Consider the following 12,616-nt stretch of genomic DNA (forward strand, 5'->3'; position numbering starts at 1 on the left):
ACAAGAAGCCCCGGGTTTGATCCCCAGCCCCCTGTATTAGAAGAAGTGGGGGTGAGGGTGGGAAGAGGGAGGACAGTGTTGCCAAGCACTATAGGGAGTACTATATTACCTTTCCTCCAAATAAGAAATACGTAATACTTTCCTTCCTTTGTAGCCTCCTCACCTTCTACCACCTTGGTTACCTAGGTTATTTTTTAGCTGAGCAGTTAAGTGTTATACACCACAAATCAATTATCTTTTGAACTTAATTATAATCTTTAACTTTTTCTCACTACGTATATATTTTTAAGTACGAAATGCTTCATGAAATTGTGTATCATCCTTGCACAGGGGCCACATTAATATTCTCGGAATCATTCCAGTTTTAGTTTATGTGCTGCCGAAATGAGCACTCTTCACTATTATTTTTTTATCTTTTCATTCTTTAGATGCCCCCCCCCCAAGACGGGGGTGGGTCTTGCTACACTGCTCAGCTGGTCACAACCTCCTGGGCTCCAGTGATCTCTCAGCCTTCTGAGCAGCTGGGATTGTAGGTGCAAGCCACAGCACCCAGCTCTAGATTAATTTCAATTTCCCAATAGGTCCCTTCAGGAATTTCTGGACTTAAAATTACTTTCCTCTCTGACCTTGAAAGCTATTCTTCCATGGTATTCTACATCCAGTGTTATACATCAGAGAGAATCTGATTCTTATTTAGCAGGTGGTCTGAGTTTTGTCTTTTAAGCTTTTGTGAAAAATTAAAACCAAACAACAAAACACCTAATGATACTCCAGTTCAATGTGGGGATAACAGTCATTTGTTCTGCCATAAATACTGAATTTCTAAATGTCAACATGTTATCTTTCTCTATTTATTTAGATTTTTCTTTTATTTTCTCTACAAAGTATTTGGTAGTTTTGATGATCCCGTTAAACTCTTTATGCCTTTGTGTTATTCCATAAAATTTTCCCTGTATCAGTAAAGAGATTATTTTTTTTACTTAGTCCTTTTATTTAATTTGACCCATTATTCTTGAACTCTAGTGACAATATGCAACTTTAAGATTTCTTTTTCTATGGTACTAGGGATAGAATTCCAAGGAGATCTACCACTAAGCTACACGCCCAGACCTTTTTATTTTGAGATAGGATCTTGGAAAATTGCCTAGGCTAACCTGAAACTAGTGATCCTCTTGCCTCAGCCTCCTAAATAGCAGGGATTATAGTTGCGCACTACCATGTCCAGTTTAGATTTTCCTTGTTATGTTTTTGCAACATTCTGATATTTCACCACCATGGCTACATAGGTCTGAGTCTTTTTTTAGGGTTCTGGAAAGCTTTCCAGGATCATTTTAATCTAAAGGCCAGAATATTTCTTTTTGGGCCCCTGTTCCCCTAGGAAATCAAGTAATGATCCATGAAACACTACAAAATTCCAACCCTTGCAGAGCATGGAGGCACATGCCTGTGATCCCAGTGACTCAGGAGACTGAAGCAAGAGGATCAAGTTTGAGACTAGCCTAGGCAACTCAGTGAGGCTCTGTGTCAAAGGAAAAAATAAAAAGGGCTAGGCTTGTAGCTTAGTGATACAGTGCTCCTGGGTTCAGCTCCCAACATAGCAATAATATATATAATAATAAATCCAACCCTACTAGAGTCCATACTAGTCACTGCTTCAGTGTGAAAGGGGTATGAGAAGGGAAATTCAACTCATTCCAAATTGACACAACTGCTCAGGTTCTATCTAATCTATGCTCTTTAAGTCTAGATAAAGAAACTGCTTTAAGCAGCTCCCACTACACAGGAGCTTATTCCTGCAGGCCGTTTGGGCTATATTTTCCCCTATATTATTTCTCTGGTTTTCTTGTCAGAAAAATTCCATCTTTCAAAATTCAATGAAAGTTCACTTATTCTACTGAGTAGTTTCTGAATGTTTATGGTGTTTTGGCCCCCAGAAAGGACAAAGGATGTGTTCAATTAGAACCAGGATAGGGAGTCAGGGAAGAGACGAATAAATTACCATTACTGAACCCATTCTTATGTGACAGGCATATTATGTGTGTATCACTAATCTTTTCAACAATTTCATGAAGTGAGCATCATTATGCTTATTTTGAAGACAGGAAACAAAATCAGGGTGAATTAACTCTGTCTAAGGTTACAAAGTAACACTGCCAGGCATGGTGGTGCATACCTATACCTCAGGAGGCTGAGGCAGAAGGATCCAAATTTGAGGCCAGCCTCAGCAACTTAGTGATACCCTATCTCAAAAAGGACTAGAGACATGGCTCTGGTAGTTAAGTAGTTAAGTGCCCCTGGGTTTAAGCCCCAATACTTTTAAAAAAGAAAGAAAGAAAGAAAAAAGACAATAACTGAGAACAGTGCAATCTTCTGAAAAAAATTTCCAAAATAATTCTTTCTCATTTACATATAAAAACAAACTCACCTATACCAATTCCTAAAAATAAATCAGTTGTACATTAAAAAGGGGTGAGGAAAATAACACATTAATCATGAATCAAATTTAGAAGTATCGATGGTAAAAGTTCTTTGTTCTAATTCAGACCAGGCTGAGAAAGGGGTGTGTGGGAAATAAAGCATTGTTAAGAAGTACCCAGCGTAGGACAACAGTCTGAAAGTTGGGCTCCAGCCTGAATGCATAACGAAAGCTCAGGGAAGGAGAGGACACTTTCTGCATATGCCCAGATACCCCTTTGTCAGAAGATGAATACCTCCACTTGGCAAAAGGTGTGTATATATGTAACAGGACACCAAAAGCACAGTGATTTTGGTATTTTTTTTCCCCAGTCACAACTCTCCCAAACCTGAAAATGAAGCCAGTGAAAAAAGGGTACATAGGGAAATGAGAGGCCTGGTCATACTAAAAATAACAATGGACTAGATTTCAGATTCTTCTTAAAAAAAAAAAAAAAAAAAAAGTTAAATCCAAATAGCTATTGTTAAAAATGTGAATCAGGCATGGTGGTTCCTATAATCCCAGCAGCTGGGGAGGCTGAGGCAGGAAGATCGGGAGTTCAAAGCTAGCCTCAGCAAAAAAGCAAGGTGCTAAGCTACTCAGTGAGACCTGTCTCCAAATAAAATACAAAACAGGGCTAGGAATGTGGCTCAGTGGTTGAGTGCCCCTGACTTGAGTTCAATCTCAGGAACCAAAAAACAAAACAAAACAAAAAAACTGAAACAGGCTGGAGAAGGGAACTGAAAAGAATATGAAACGAAAAAAAAAAAAAAACACTTAACAGGGATCCACGCAGCTAGAGGACATCCCACATTCTATACCTGCACCTGGGGTTAAAGTGTTATTAAGTGAAGAGGTTTCCTTAATAGGAAAATAAAACCAGCTTAAGTTACTATTTCCTCAAACAAAATCAAACCATGACTGCAGGTCTTCCAGGTTCTGGTATTCTATGATTCACTGGACAGTTCCACTCATTACTTTGAACCATTTTCTTAAACAAGCCTTATTTTGTAAGCTCACTTCTTCCTCCTGCTGGGAAGTTGTAGTAGCCTCAGAGGCCCAGTTTGGCAACTCTCAAAACAGCAAAGAACTTCCTGGTCAGCAGATGATGCTGTTAATAACCCCTTTTTACAAACTTAAAAGTTAACATTGTTTCCCCCAAGGTTATACATCCTCTACATTTCTAAATAGGAATTAATTACTAAGGAAGTTGATAAAGAAACAATACTTCTGCTTGAATACTAAGAGGCTATTACACTCTATTCCTCCAACTTCCATAGCCAGGGGACTATACTATCGATGTACACCCCAACCCTTTTATCTGGAGACAAGTTCTCCCTAAATTGCCCAGGCTGGCCACAAACTTGCAATCCTCCTGTCAGCCTCCCACATGACTGGGGTTACAGACTTGAGATACCATGTCTAAGCCACCCCATCCAATTAAATTTCTTATCTAGATGCCCTTAACGGCAATGAATGGAGCACTGAAGGTTGAGAGAGAGAACTCTAGGCCAGAATAGCAGCTGGCTGAGATACAGCAACCACACAAACTGATTAGGAAGCATTTGTAAAACTGCTTAAAATTTGTTACAGAGCTCTACAGAATATAGCTAAGTATCACATTTAAACAATTCCAAATGTTGAGGAAGAAACCCCAACAGATATCCAATGAATGGAGCGATTAGAAATTCAATGGAACCATTTATATGTGAGGTTTATATGAATGTAACCATCACGGGAATTAAAGAATGAATCAAAATTAACCTTGTTAAGAAAAACAAAATTGGAAATTCTGCCATATTTTTTTTTTAAGAGAGAGAGAGAGAATTTTTTAATATTTATTTTTTAGTTTTCGGCGGACACAACATTTTTGTTTGTATGTGGTGCTGAGAATCGAACCCGGGCCGCACGCATGCCAGGCAAGCGCGCTACGGCTTGAGCCACATCCCCAGCCCCAAATTCTGCCATTTTTAAACATCTCCTAGAGAAGAGGCTACAAAAGGGCAGACCAGTAGTCAAGTCTAGTGCACAAGAATTGGAACCACAGTACTAGGATGAGTTGTCTTCAGTGTAGTTAAATGCTATACAGTGAAACACAGGGAATGCCAATACTTCAGGGGGGTGCTTTTTGGGGGTGGGGGGGTGGGTACTGGGATTAAACCCAGGAGCACTTTATCACTGAGCCATAACCCTAGTGCTTTTTATTTTATTTTTTTGGTGACAGGGTATCATGTTAAGTTGCTAAGGCTGGTTTTACACATGTGATCCTCTTACCTTGCTCTCCTAAGTTGCTGAGATTACGTATGTGCACAACCCTGTCTTGTGGGTACTGTTCAAATAATATATAAATGAGTGGTACCCTCAGGAGTTGGGCGTCTCTATGGCTCTGGGAATCGTTCATTTACAAATAGACTGTGCTCTGAATATGGCATTTATTCACATCAAAGCAAAATTATCCTAATAGGAACAATGTTAAATAGGATAATTAGAATTATGTGAAATAACCTGGGGAGACCTAACTAAGTCATAGACAAGTATAGTTCATGCATCCTACTTAGGATGGCAAAATTTATAAACGTTTTTGTTTATACTTTCATAAATAGAACATGGCTGGCCAACTCTCTTGTCCAACCCCAGATTTATAGTTAGGAGAGAGGGGTGTGTGTGTGTGTGTTTTATATAAGGAGACAGCAGATAGGGGAGGAATAACATACACACAAGCAGTATCTGGAGGCAAGAAAATGATAAAGATCAAAGAGGTGCTCTAAATATTTTCTTTCTTTATTCTGCTGCTTGGAATGAAATGGTATGGTGAAGGATAAGGGAGGGCAGAAGGGTGGTAGTCATATAGGTATGACGTAGCAAGTAGAGCAGAAAATATTAATAGGGAACGAGTTCCTCCTAATAGCATGCTAAGTGATGAAATACATGAGAGATGTGAGGCAGGTGGCTCAGGCATATTTGCTGTTATACATGGTAACACTACTGACAAAGGAATGATTACTATGCTTATTAGGGGATTTTCATTGAGTACAATTTTGGATTTTTTTTGTCTTCAAATTTGAGACCATACAACACTATAATTCAGAAAGTAGTTGGCATGGTGGCCCATACCTATAATCCCAGGGACTTGGAAGGCTGAGGTAGGAGGATGCCAGCCTTAGCAACTCAGAAAGCCTGTCTCAAAATAAAAAGTGCTGGGGATATAGATCAGTATTAAAGTGCCCCTGGGTTCAATCCTGGTACCAAAATAAAAATAAATAAATTAATTAATTCAAAGAATAACTCAAGAAAATGCTTTCCAGTTTTCTTGGAGGCTGTTTGGAGTCAGAATCTTGAAATGGGCAGAAATCTGACTTTTCATAATAATTTCTCTGGGAAGGAACACAGAATATAGTGAGAGGAAGGAGAGGCATTAGCTGACTCCGAGTTTGAATTCTACAGCCATTTAGTCTTGGATAAACCACCACATCTCACTAAGCATTCTTTGATCTATAAAATTACAAGACTTTGGAAAGAGGCAAATGAGACAAATATGAGAAAAGTGCTTTTTAAACCATAAAATACTATACAAATAATAATGGAAATGGTAATATCTATAATTTAAAGGGACAAGTGAATGACTTTTGAATATGAAGTTCACAGGAAAATGTTCAGGCATTTCCTACTCATTATGGTTCTTATCATCTTGCTATCCATGTGCTCCAAGTTTTCTGAATTTTCCTACTCTTACAAGTCATCATGTGGCAGCAGGAATATTATACCACTTCCTTTTGACAAAGAGGATTTTGGTAACAAAAGCCAAAACTCCTTGTAGCTACAGCATTTGGGAGCCAAGAAAGAATTCAGTCATTTGAAGCACACACACAGAACAGGAGATTACAGTTCTTTAATGATCAAATGACAATTACAAGGGGGAATTCTTAAGGATGGGGGTTGGCAATGACTATTGCTGTAAATAGTCATTGGAACACTGTTCCAATAGTTATTGGAACACTACTTGGCCTCCCTTTTTTAACATCTTGTCCATAACTGCTTTTGTGCTAAAAATGTCAGTTGAGCAGTTGTGATATAAACTGACACTGATTATACGGCCTGCACAGCCTAAGATATTTATCTACCACCTGCCCTTTGAAGCTTATAAACCACTTGTTTCCATGTTTTTTCTCATATCATGTAAAGTTTATAAATCCTACAATCTTTTCTCATTCTTCAGACTCCTATTTCAGTTATTCTCCTTTCAGAAAGGTGCAATCTAATTGTGAAATGTTATGAAAGATGACATGAAAAACACAGATCTGAATCCTCGAGAAGATAAAGTACAATAAATAGCCATAATATGTGCCATTAGCATATAAATAAATATGGAGTTGGGGATGTAGCTCAGTGAATATAGCACTTGCCTAGCATGTGTAGGCCCTGGGTCAAATCCCCAGTACTGAAAAACAAAGAACACAAACAAAACAAGACCAAAATCAAAACAAAACAAAAAACAACCAACATGGTGATGATTAGAGAGCACATTATGTGAAAGTCAGTGAATCCATACCAGATTACAAAAGCACTATCCAGAGCAGTGGTTTCCATATATTTTTGTTTGTATACTATTTAAAATGCAATTTTAAAAAAAGATCACTTCAGATAGTTTATAATAAAGGTTGTATATTCTAGAATACTACAAATGCTTTAAAACCATTTTATTAATACTTTGGCAAGTAAATATATTTACTTTCATTAATTGATGGAAAAAATCTTCCTGTTGAACCTGCCATTAGTCCACCAAGACCTTGGTCAAAATCTGACTTACACAAACTTACTATAAATTATAGTCTACACCAACTTGATTTTATTTTTTGTTTTTTGTTTGGAGTGTGTGTGTGTGTGTGTGTGTGTGTACACACACACTGGGGATTGAACCTAGGAGTGTTCCACAGTAATTATATTCATCACCAGCTTCTTTTTTAAGTTTTACTTAGAGACAGAGTCTTCACTCAGCTGCCCAGTCTGGCCTCGAACTTGTAGTTCTCCTGCATGAGCCTCTTGTGTTATTGGCATTATAGGTGTGTGCCACCATGACTGGCTTCATTCCTTTTCTTTTTAAATAAAAACTAGCCACTCCACCTAAACCCCTGCAGTGATACTGGGGCTTGCATACAGGGCCTTGCTCATGCTTAAACAAATGTCCTAGCACTGAACTATATCCACACCCATCTTGTAAATTTAATTCCAGGATTAAAATTATTATCGGTTTTTTTTTTTGGGGGGAAGGGAGAACTGGGGGTCAACCCAGGGCTTTGCAAATTTGAGGTACTGAGCTACATCCCATCCCGGGATTATTATTTAGGAGCTGTGAACTCTTAGAAATGTTCCCTTTATTTGTTGTCTTTGTGTTTTATATTCTCTGGAACAAGACCCATACCACACTGAGGCTCAACATGGCCAAGAGGAATGCATGTCTTATCATACTGGAGGGAGCTAGATGTGAAAAGGGAGGTGGGAAAGGAGAACTGATAGACACAGAAACTTATCAGAGGCAGGTAAATATCAGAAAAACAATACATGCCAACACTAAGGATCCATGCTGATGAACACACTGGAAAGATGTCATGTCTTCACATACACACCAATATGAATACACTCACAAGAACAATGCTGCCCATTCTATTTTATATCATGGTGCATACAAAGAACATATTTTTAAAGATAATCTAAGCTATAAAGAACCAGATTACTAGAGGTTGGGGGCAACTGAACCCAGGCAACTCCCACTCAACAGTGAATGGGAAAACTCCCTAGCAGGCTGCAATCTTTTTAGTGTCACATACTGGTTTGGCGCATCTATTGCACCCTTTCTGCAAAGTTTGAAGACTGATGGGAAGTGGTACATTTAGAGTGAGTACCTGAGCTGAAACCTTTGTTAAGTCTCATTCATTAGACTTTATATTCTGTGGTCTTTCTTACCATCTGGAAATGCTAGCACAGGGTGAACACAAGAGTCCAACTGGGAAAGGCGTTCCAACAGAGGGGCTTCGTAGTGGATTTCAGGAAGCATGGTGTTGACACTGCCTGAACCACACAGTGCACAGGAGGGATTCACATCACAGCCAGAGCGGATTGTGCTGTTCCGGTGAACCTGTGAAAAGCCAAACAAAATTCTGATAATTCAGCATTGGATAAAAAACCAAGATTCCCACTCATTATCCCAAAGATTCAGGAAACCTTGTCAGACAGCGATGACACTGCCAAGAGAATGTTTGATTAGTTAAGTCATTTCCATGTCTCTGGAACACATTGACCTTCAAAGTGATTAAGGTAACTTTCTTTTCATAAAATCCAATTATTTGGCACCCTAATTGTTTGCCTAGATAGCAAACCCATAATAGTTCAAAAGATACTGAAATTGTGCTGAAAACAGTTTACAATATCTGCATAGTTTCACCACCTGAAGTTCTGTGTGTTTGTGTTACTGGGGGCCAAAACCAGGGTGTTCTAGTACTTAACTACATTCCCAGCCTTTTAAATTTTGAGACAGTGCCTTGCTAAGTTGTAAGGCTGGCCTCAAACTTGAAATCCTCCTGCCTTAGTCTCCTCAGTCACTGGTATTACAGGTATGCACCGCCACATCTGGACCACCTGATGGTTTAACTGTCTACCAAGGAGAGTAGTAGGCTCCAGATTCTCAGGACTTGGATTTATTCTTTTTAGCAACTTCATCCACATGGAAGCCCTTAATTACCAACTACATCCTTTTTGTCTTTATACTTCTTCCTTAAAACTTTCAGGTAATCCCATACAAGGTGGCATATTTCTGGAGACAAGTAATTCATTAAATTCTCTTTAACCTAGCCTAAAACCCACTTTTTTTAAAAGATTCATGCTTAAATAATCAAAATAAATTTTGAATCCTGAGTGTTCTTATTCATAGTCTTTGTATTAATTCTAAGGGGTCAGAAATTATTTTCATTAAGCTTCCTTTGTATATGAGGGCAAAATAAACAATCTCTCCAGCAAAGTCTGGAATGAAATATGAACTAATTTAAGTCTTCAAAAGACTTAATTCTAGCTGGGTGTAGGGTGCATGCCTATAGTTCCAGTGACTCTGGAGGCTGAGGCAGGAGGATCAAGTTCAAGGCCCTGAGCAACTCAATAGACCCTGCTTTAAAAGGGGGGGGTGGTGGTGCACTGGGGTTGTGTTTCAGTGGTAGAGCATGTGTTAGGCATTGGGTTTGATCCTCAGCACCACATAAAAAATAAAATAAAACAATTGTATTATGTCCATCTGTAACTAAAAATAAAAATTAAAAGAAGCCTGGAGATGTGGCTCAGTGGTTCAATCCCCATTATCATGTCCCCCTTCCCCCACAACTTAATTCTGCTAAAAACAAAAATAAAAACAAACACCCCCCCCCCCAGTGCCTTTAACATCTTAGGCTTGGAGGAGAAAAGTTGAAGTCATGTTGATCCCTATACTGTAGTTATTATAAAGAATAAATATGGCATTTACCAAAGCATAACTCCAAATCATCTGGGTAATACCACTCCTAGAAGAAACAACCTGCCTAGGGAATGGCACTATGAGATGGGATCCCAGGATCAAAGGCAATAACATAATAAAGACAAAAATGTAGCACAAAATCTCTATTGGCAAAAACATCTGCTGCAGCTGCATTCATTTCCAGCATACTCTCTGAAAGTGGCTTCCCTTTATGGACTTGTATAGGAAAAAGTAAATATTTAAGAAGAATGGAATCTTTAACAACATTCTCCATCCAACTGCCTCCTTCTAGCAACCACACAGACCAGCAAAGATGGTCTCTTGAAGGTTAGAATAGACAAAATGAAATGAAGATTCTAGTTAACCAGCAATTGTAGATGCCACTGAAAGGAAAGGACACTAACTAAATATGATATTTTTATGTAGACAATATTAATTTCTACAGTTTTTGGGAAAAATTATCCTGTGCAACCCTATTTAACTGGTTTTCTGGAGAGTCAGAGAGGAGAATATGTTTGCAGGTATGAAAACCAGATCACATCATCGATAAATGGGAGGATTTGGGAAGATCTTTAGGATCTAAAAATCATACCAAAACTATGAATATGAAAAAGATTAAGATACCAAATATCTAAATAAGAAAAAAACCCACTGAAAGAGCAATATGGTTTTTTTCCCCCCTCATAAACTGACCCATGACATCAATGAGCTCTCTATATGGGACAATAACATTATTTCAAGGCTAGGGCATATCCCTTAAGTAAAAAGTGAACACATTTGGGTACGAAAAGAATATGGCAAGGGGCTGGGTTGTGGCTCAGTGGTAGAGTGCTCGACTCGCATGTGTGAGACCTTGGGTTCGATCCTCAGCACCACATAAAATAAATAAATAAATAGATAAAATAAAGATATTGTGTCCACGTATAAGTATAAAAAATTTTTAAAAAAAGAATATGGCAAGAATACCAAAGTAAAACTAAGATTAAGGTAAAAATAGAAATTAGAGAAAACACATGCTAGAAATGACAAATTTAAAAAGTTATTCAATACTTTGAGAACTTTGTTTCCATATTCACCCTCAGAAGCAGGTAAACAATCCATTTACTATATGAATAGCTGAAAGACTAGTCGTAAGGAGAAAGAAGGGGAAAAAACCCACAAAATTTTAAAAATTCTTCAAAAAAAGCACTAGTTATGTGTCAAACTGGCTATATATATTTATTACAAATGAAACAATCAACTGTAGTCAATTTTTAAGTCTATACAAGCTAACCTGGAGAAATATTCGCTCTCTAAGCTAAAAATGAATAGTTTTGACATAGTACTGGCATAAAGAAATTAGAAAGGCTTCTATAGTCCTTTTAGAAAAAGATAACCCCAAACCTGGCAAAATTTAATAGAGTGTTTGCCTAGCATCACATAAAAAATAAATCAGTAAACAAAGATATTGTGTGTCCCTCTACAACTAAAAAAAAAAAGTATTCAAAGACAAAGTTCCTGGATAGGTGCTGTGGCACATGCTATAATCCTAATTACTTAAGAGGCTAAAAGGCAGGAAACTCCCAAGTTCAAGGCCAGCCTGGCAACCTTGTGAGAATCTATCTCAAAAAACTAAAAAATAAAGCCCAGGTTCTTGCAGAGGGCCCTAAACTATCTTTCACCTCTACCACCTCTTCAACTTCATTTCCTGATACTCACCTAGCCCACTCTACCAGTTACTCTGGTTCCTTGCTACCTTTCTCCAGTATGGTAGACAAACTTCCAGATCATTTGCACTAGGCTTTGTTCCTCATTCACTCCATGGTCATTCTCTTACCTCAGTTCTTTTTATTCAAATAGTCACTTTCTTAAAGTGAACACTTATTTTAAATAATATGTATTTCTAAAATATGTAAGTGAAAAACTAAGATTAAGGTAAAAATAGAAAACACATGCTAGAAATGACAAATTTAAATACTTATTCAATACTTTGAGAACTTTTCCATATTCACCCCCTGGGCAATTTATTGAGACTGTCTCAAAATTTAAAAATAAAGGAAAAAGGGGGGTTCATGTGATGAATTGGGGATGTAACTCAGTGGGTTCATCCACCTAGCTCCTCAAAAGAAAGCACAATAAAGCTTAAAGATACTAATATTCTAAAGATGAATCTAAAATATTGAACTAGGTTTGAGGGGGGAAAGCAGCAGTAAAAAGAATTTAAACAAATAATCTTAAAACTACAACTGAAAGACAGAATACAAAATGAACATGCAAAACTCAACAGCTTTCCCTTACCTCAGTAACAAATTTGCTGAGGGCTGGGGTTGTGGCTCAGTGGTAGAGCTTGCCTAGCATGCGTGAGGCATTGGGTTTGATCCCCAGTACTACATTAAAAACAAACAAACAAAAAAACCTAAATAAAGGTATTGTGTCCATCTACAACAAAAAATATTTTTTAAAAATATCAAATTTGCTGAAAAGGAAATTAGAAAAACAATTCCATTCACAATTATCTTTCTTTTTTAACAAAGTACATCTTTTGTTTATTTGTTTATTGTATGTGGTGCCAGGAATCGAACTCAGTGCTCATGCATGCTAGGTAAATGCTCTACCACTGAGCCACAGCCCTGGTCCACAATAATCTCTTAAAAAAAGAAAAACTCTAACCAAGGAGGTGCAAAACC

The 12,616-nt window shown here is 37.8% G+C and overlaps 1 protein-coding gene and 1 non-coding gene across 9 annotated transcripts in view; both read right to left on the minus strand.

The window, feature by feature from the left end:
• Kansl1 (KAT8 regulatory NSL complex subunit 1) overlaps positions 1-12,616 on the minus strand; it is a 189,935-nt gene that overhangs the window by 9,834 nt on the left and 167,485 nt on the right. For all 8 annotated transcript variants that reach the window (XM_026408228.2, XM_026408231.2, XM_026408232.2 and 5 more), the window contains one exon: positions 8,417-8,588. In XM_026408228.2, the coding sequence (XP_026264013.2) occupies positions 8,417-8,588 (172 nt within the window). The remainder of the gene's footprint in view (positions 1-8,416; positions 8,589-12,616) is intronic.
• On the minus strand, positions 286-392 carry LOC113196393 (U6 spliceosomal RNA). Its single transcript, XR_003302543.1, has one exon. It is a non-coding gene; the product is annotated as a U6 spliceosomal RNA (small nuclear RNA).

This window comes from Urocitellus parryii, chromosome 7 (genome assembly GCF_045843805.1).
Source record: "Urocitellus parryii isolate mUroPar1 chromosome 7, mUroPar1.hap1, whole genome shotgun sequence".
NCBI classification, from domain to species: domain Eukaryota; kingdom Metazoa; phylum Chordata; class Mammalia; order Rodentia; family Sciuridae; genus Urocitellus; species Urocitellus parryii.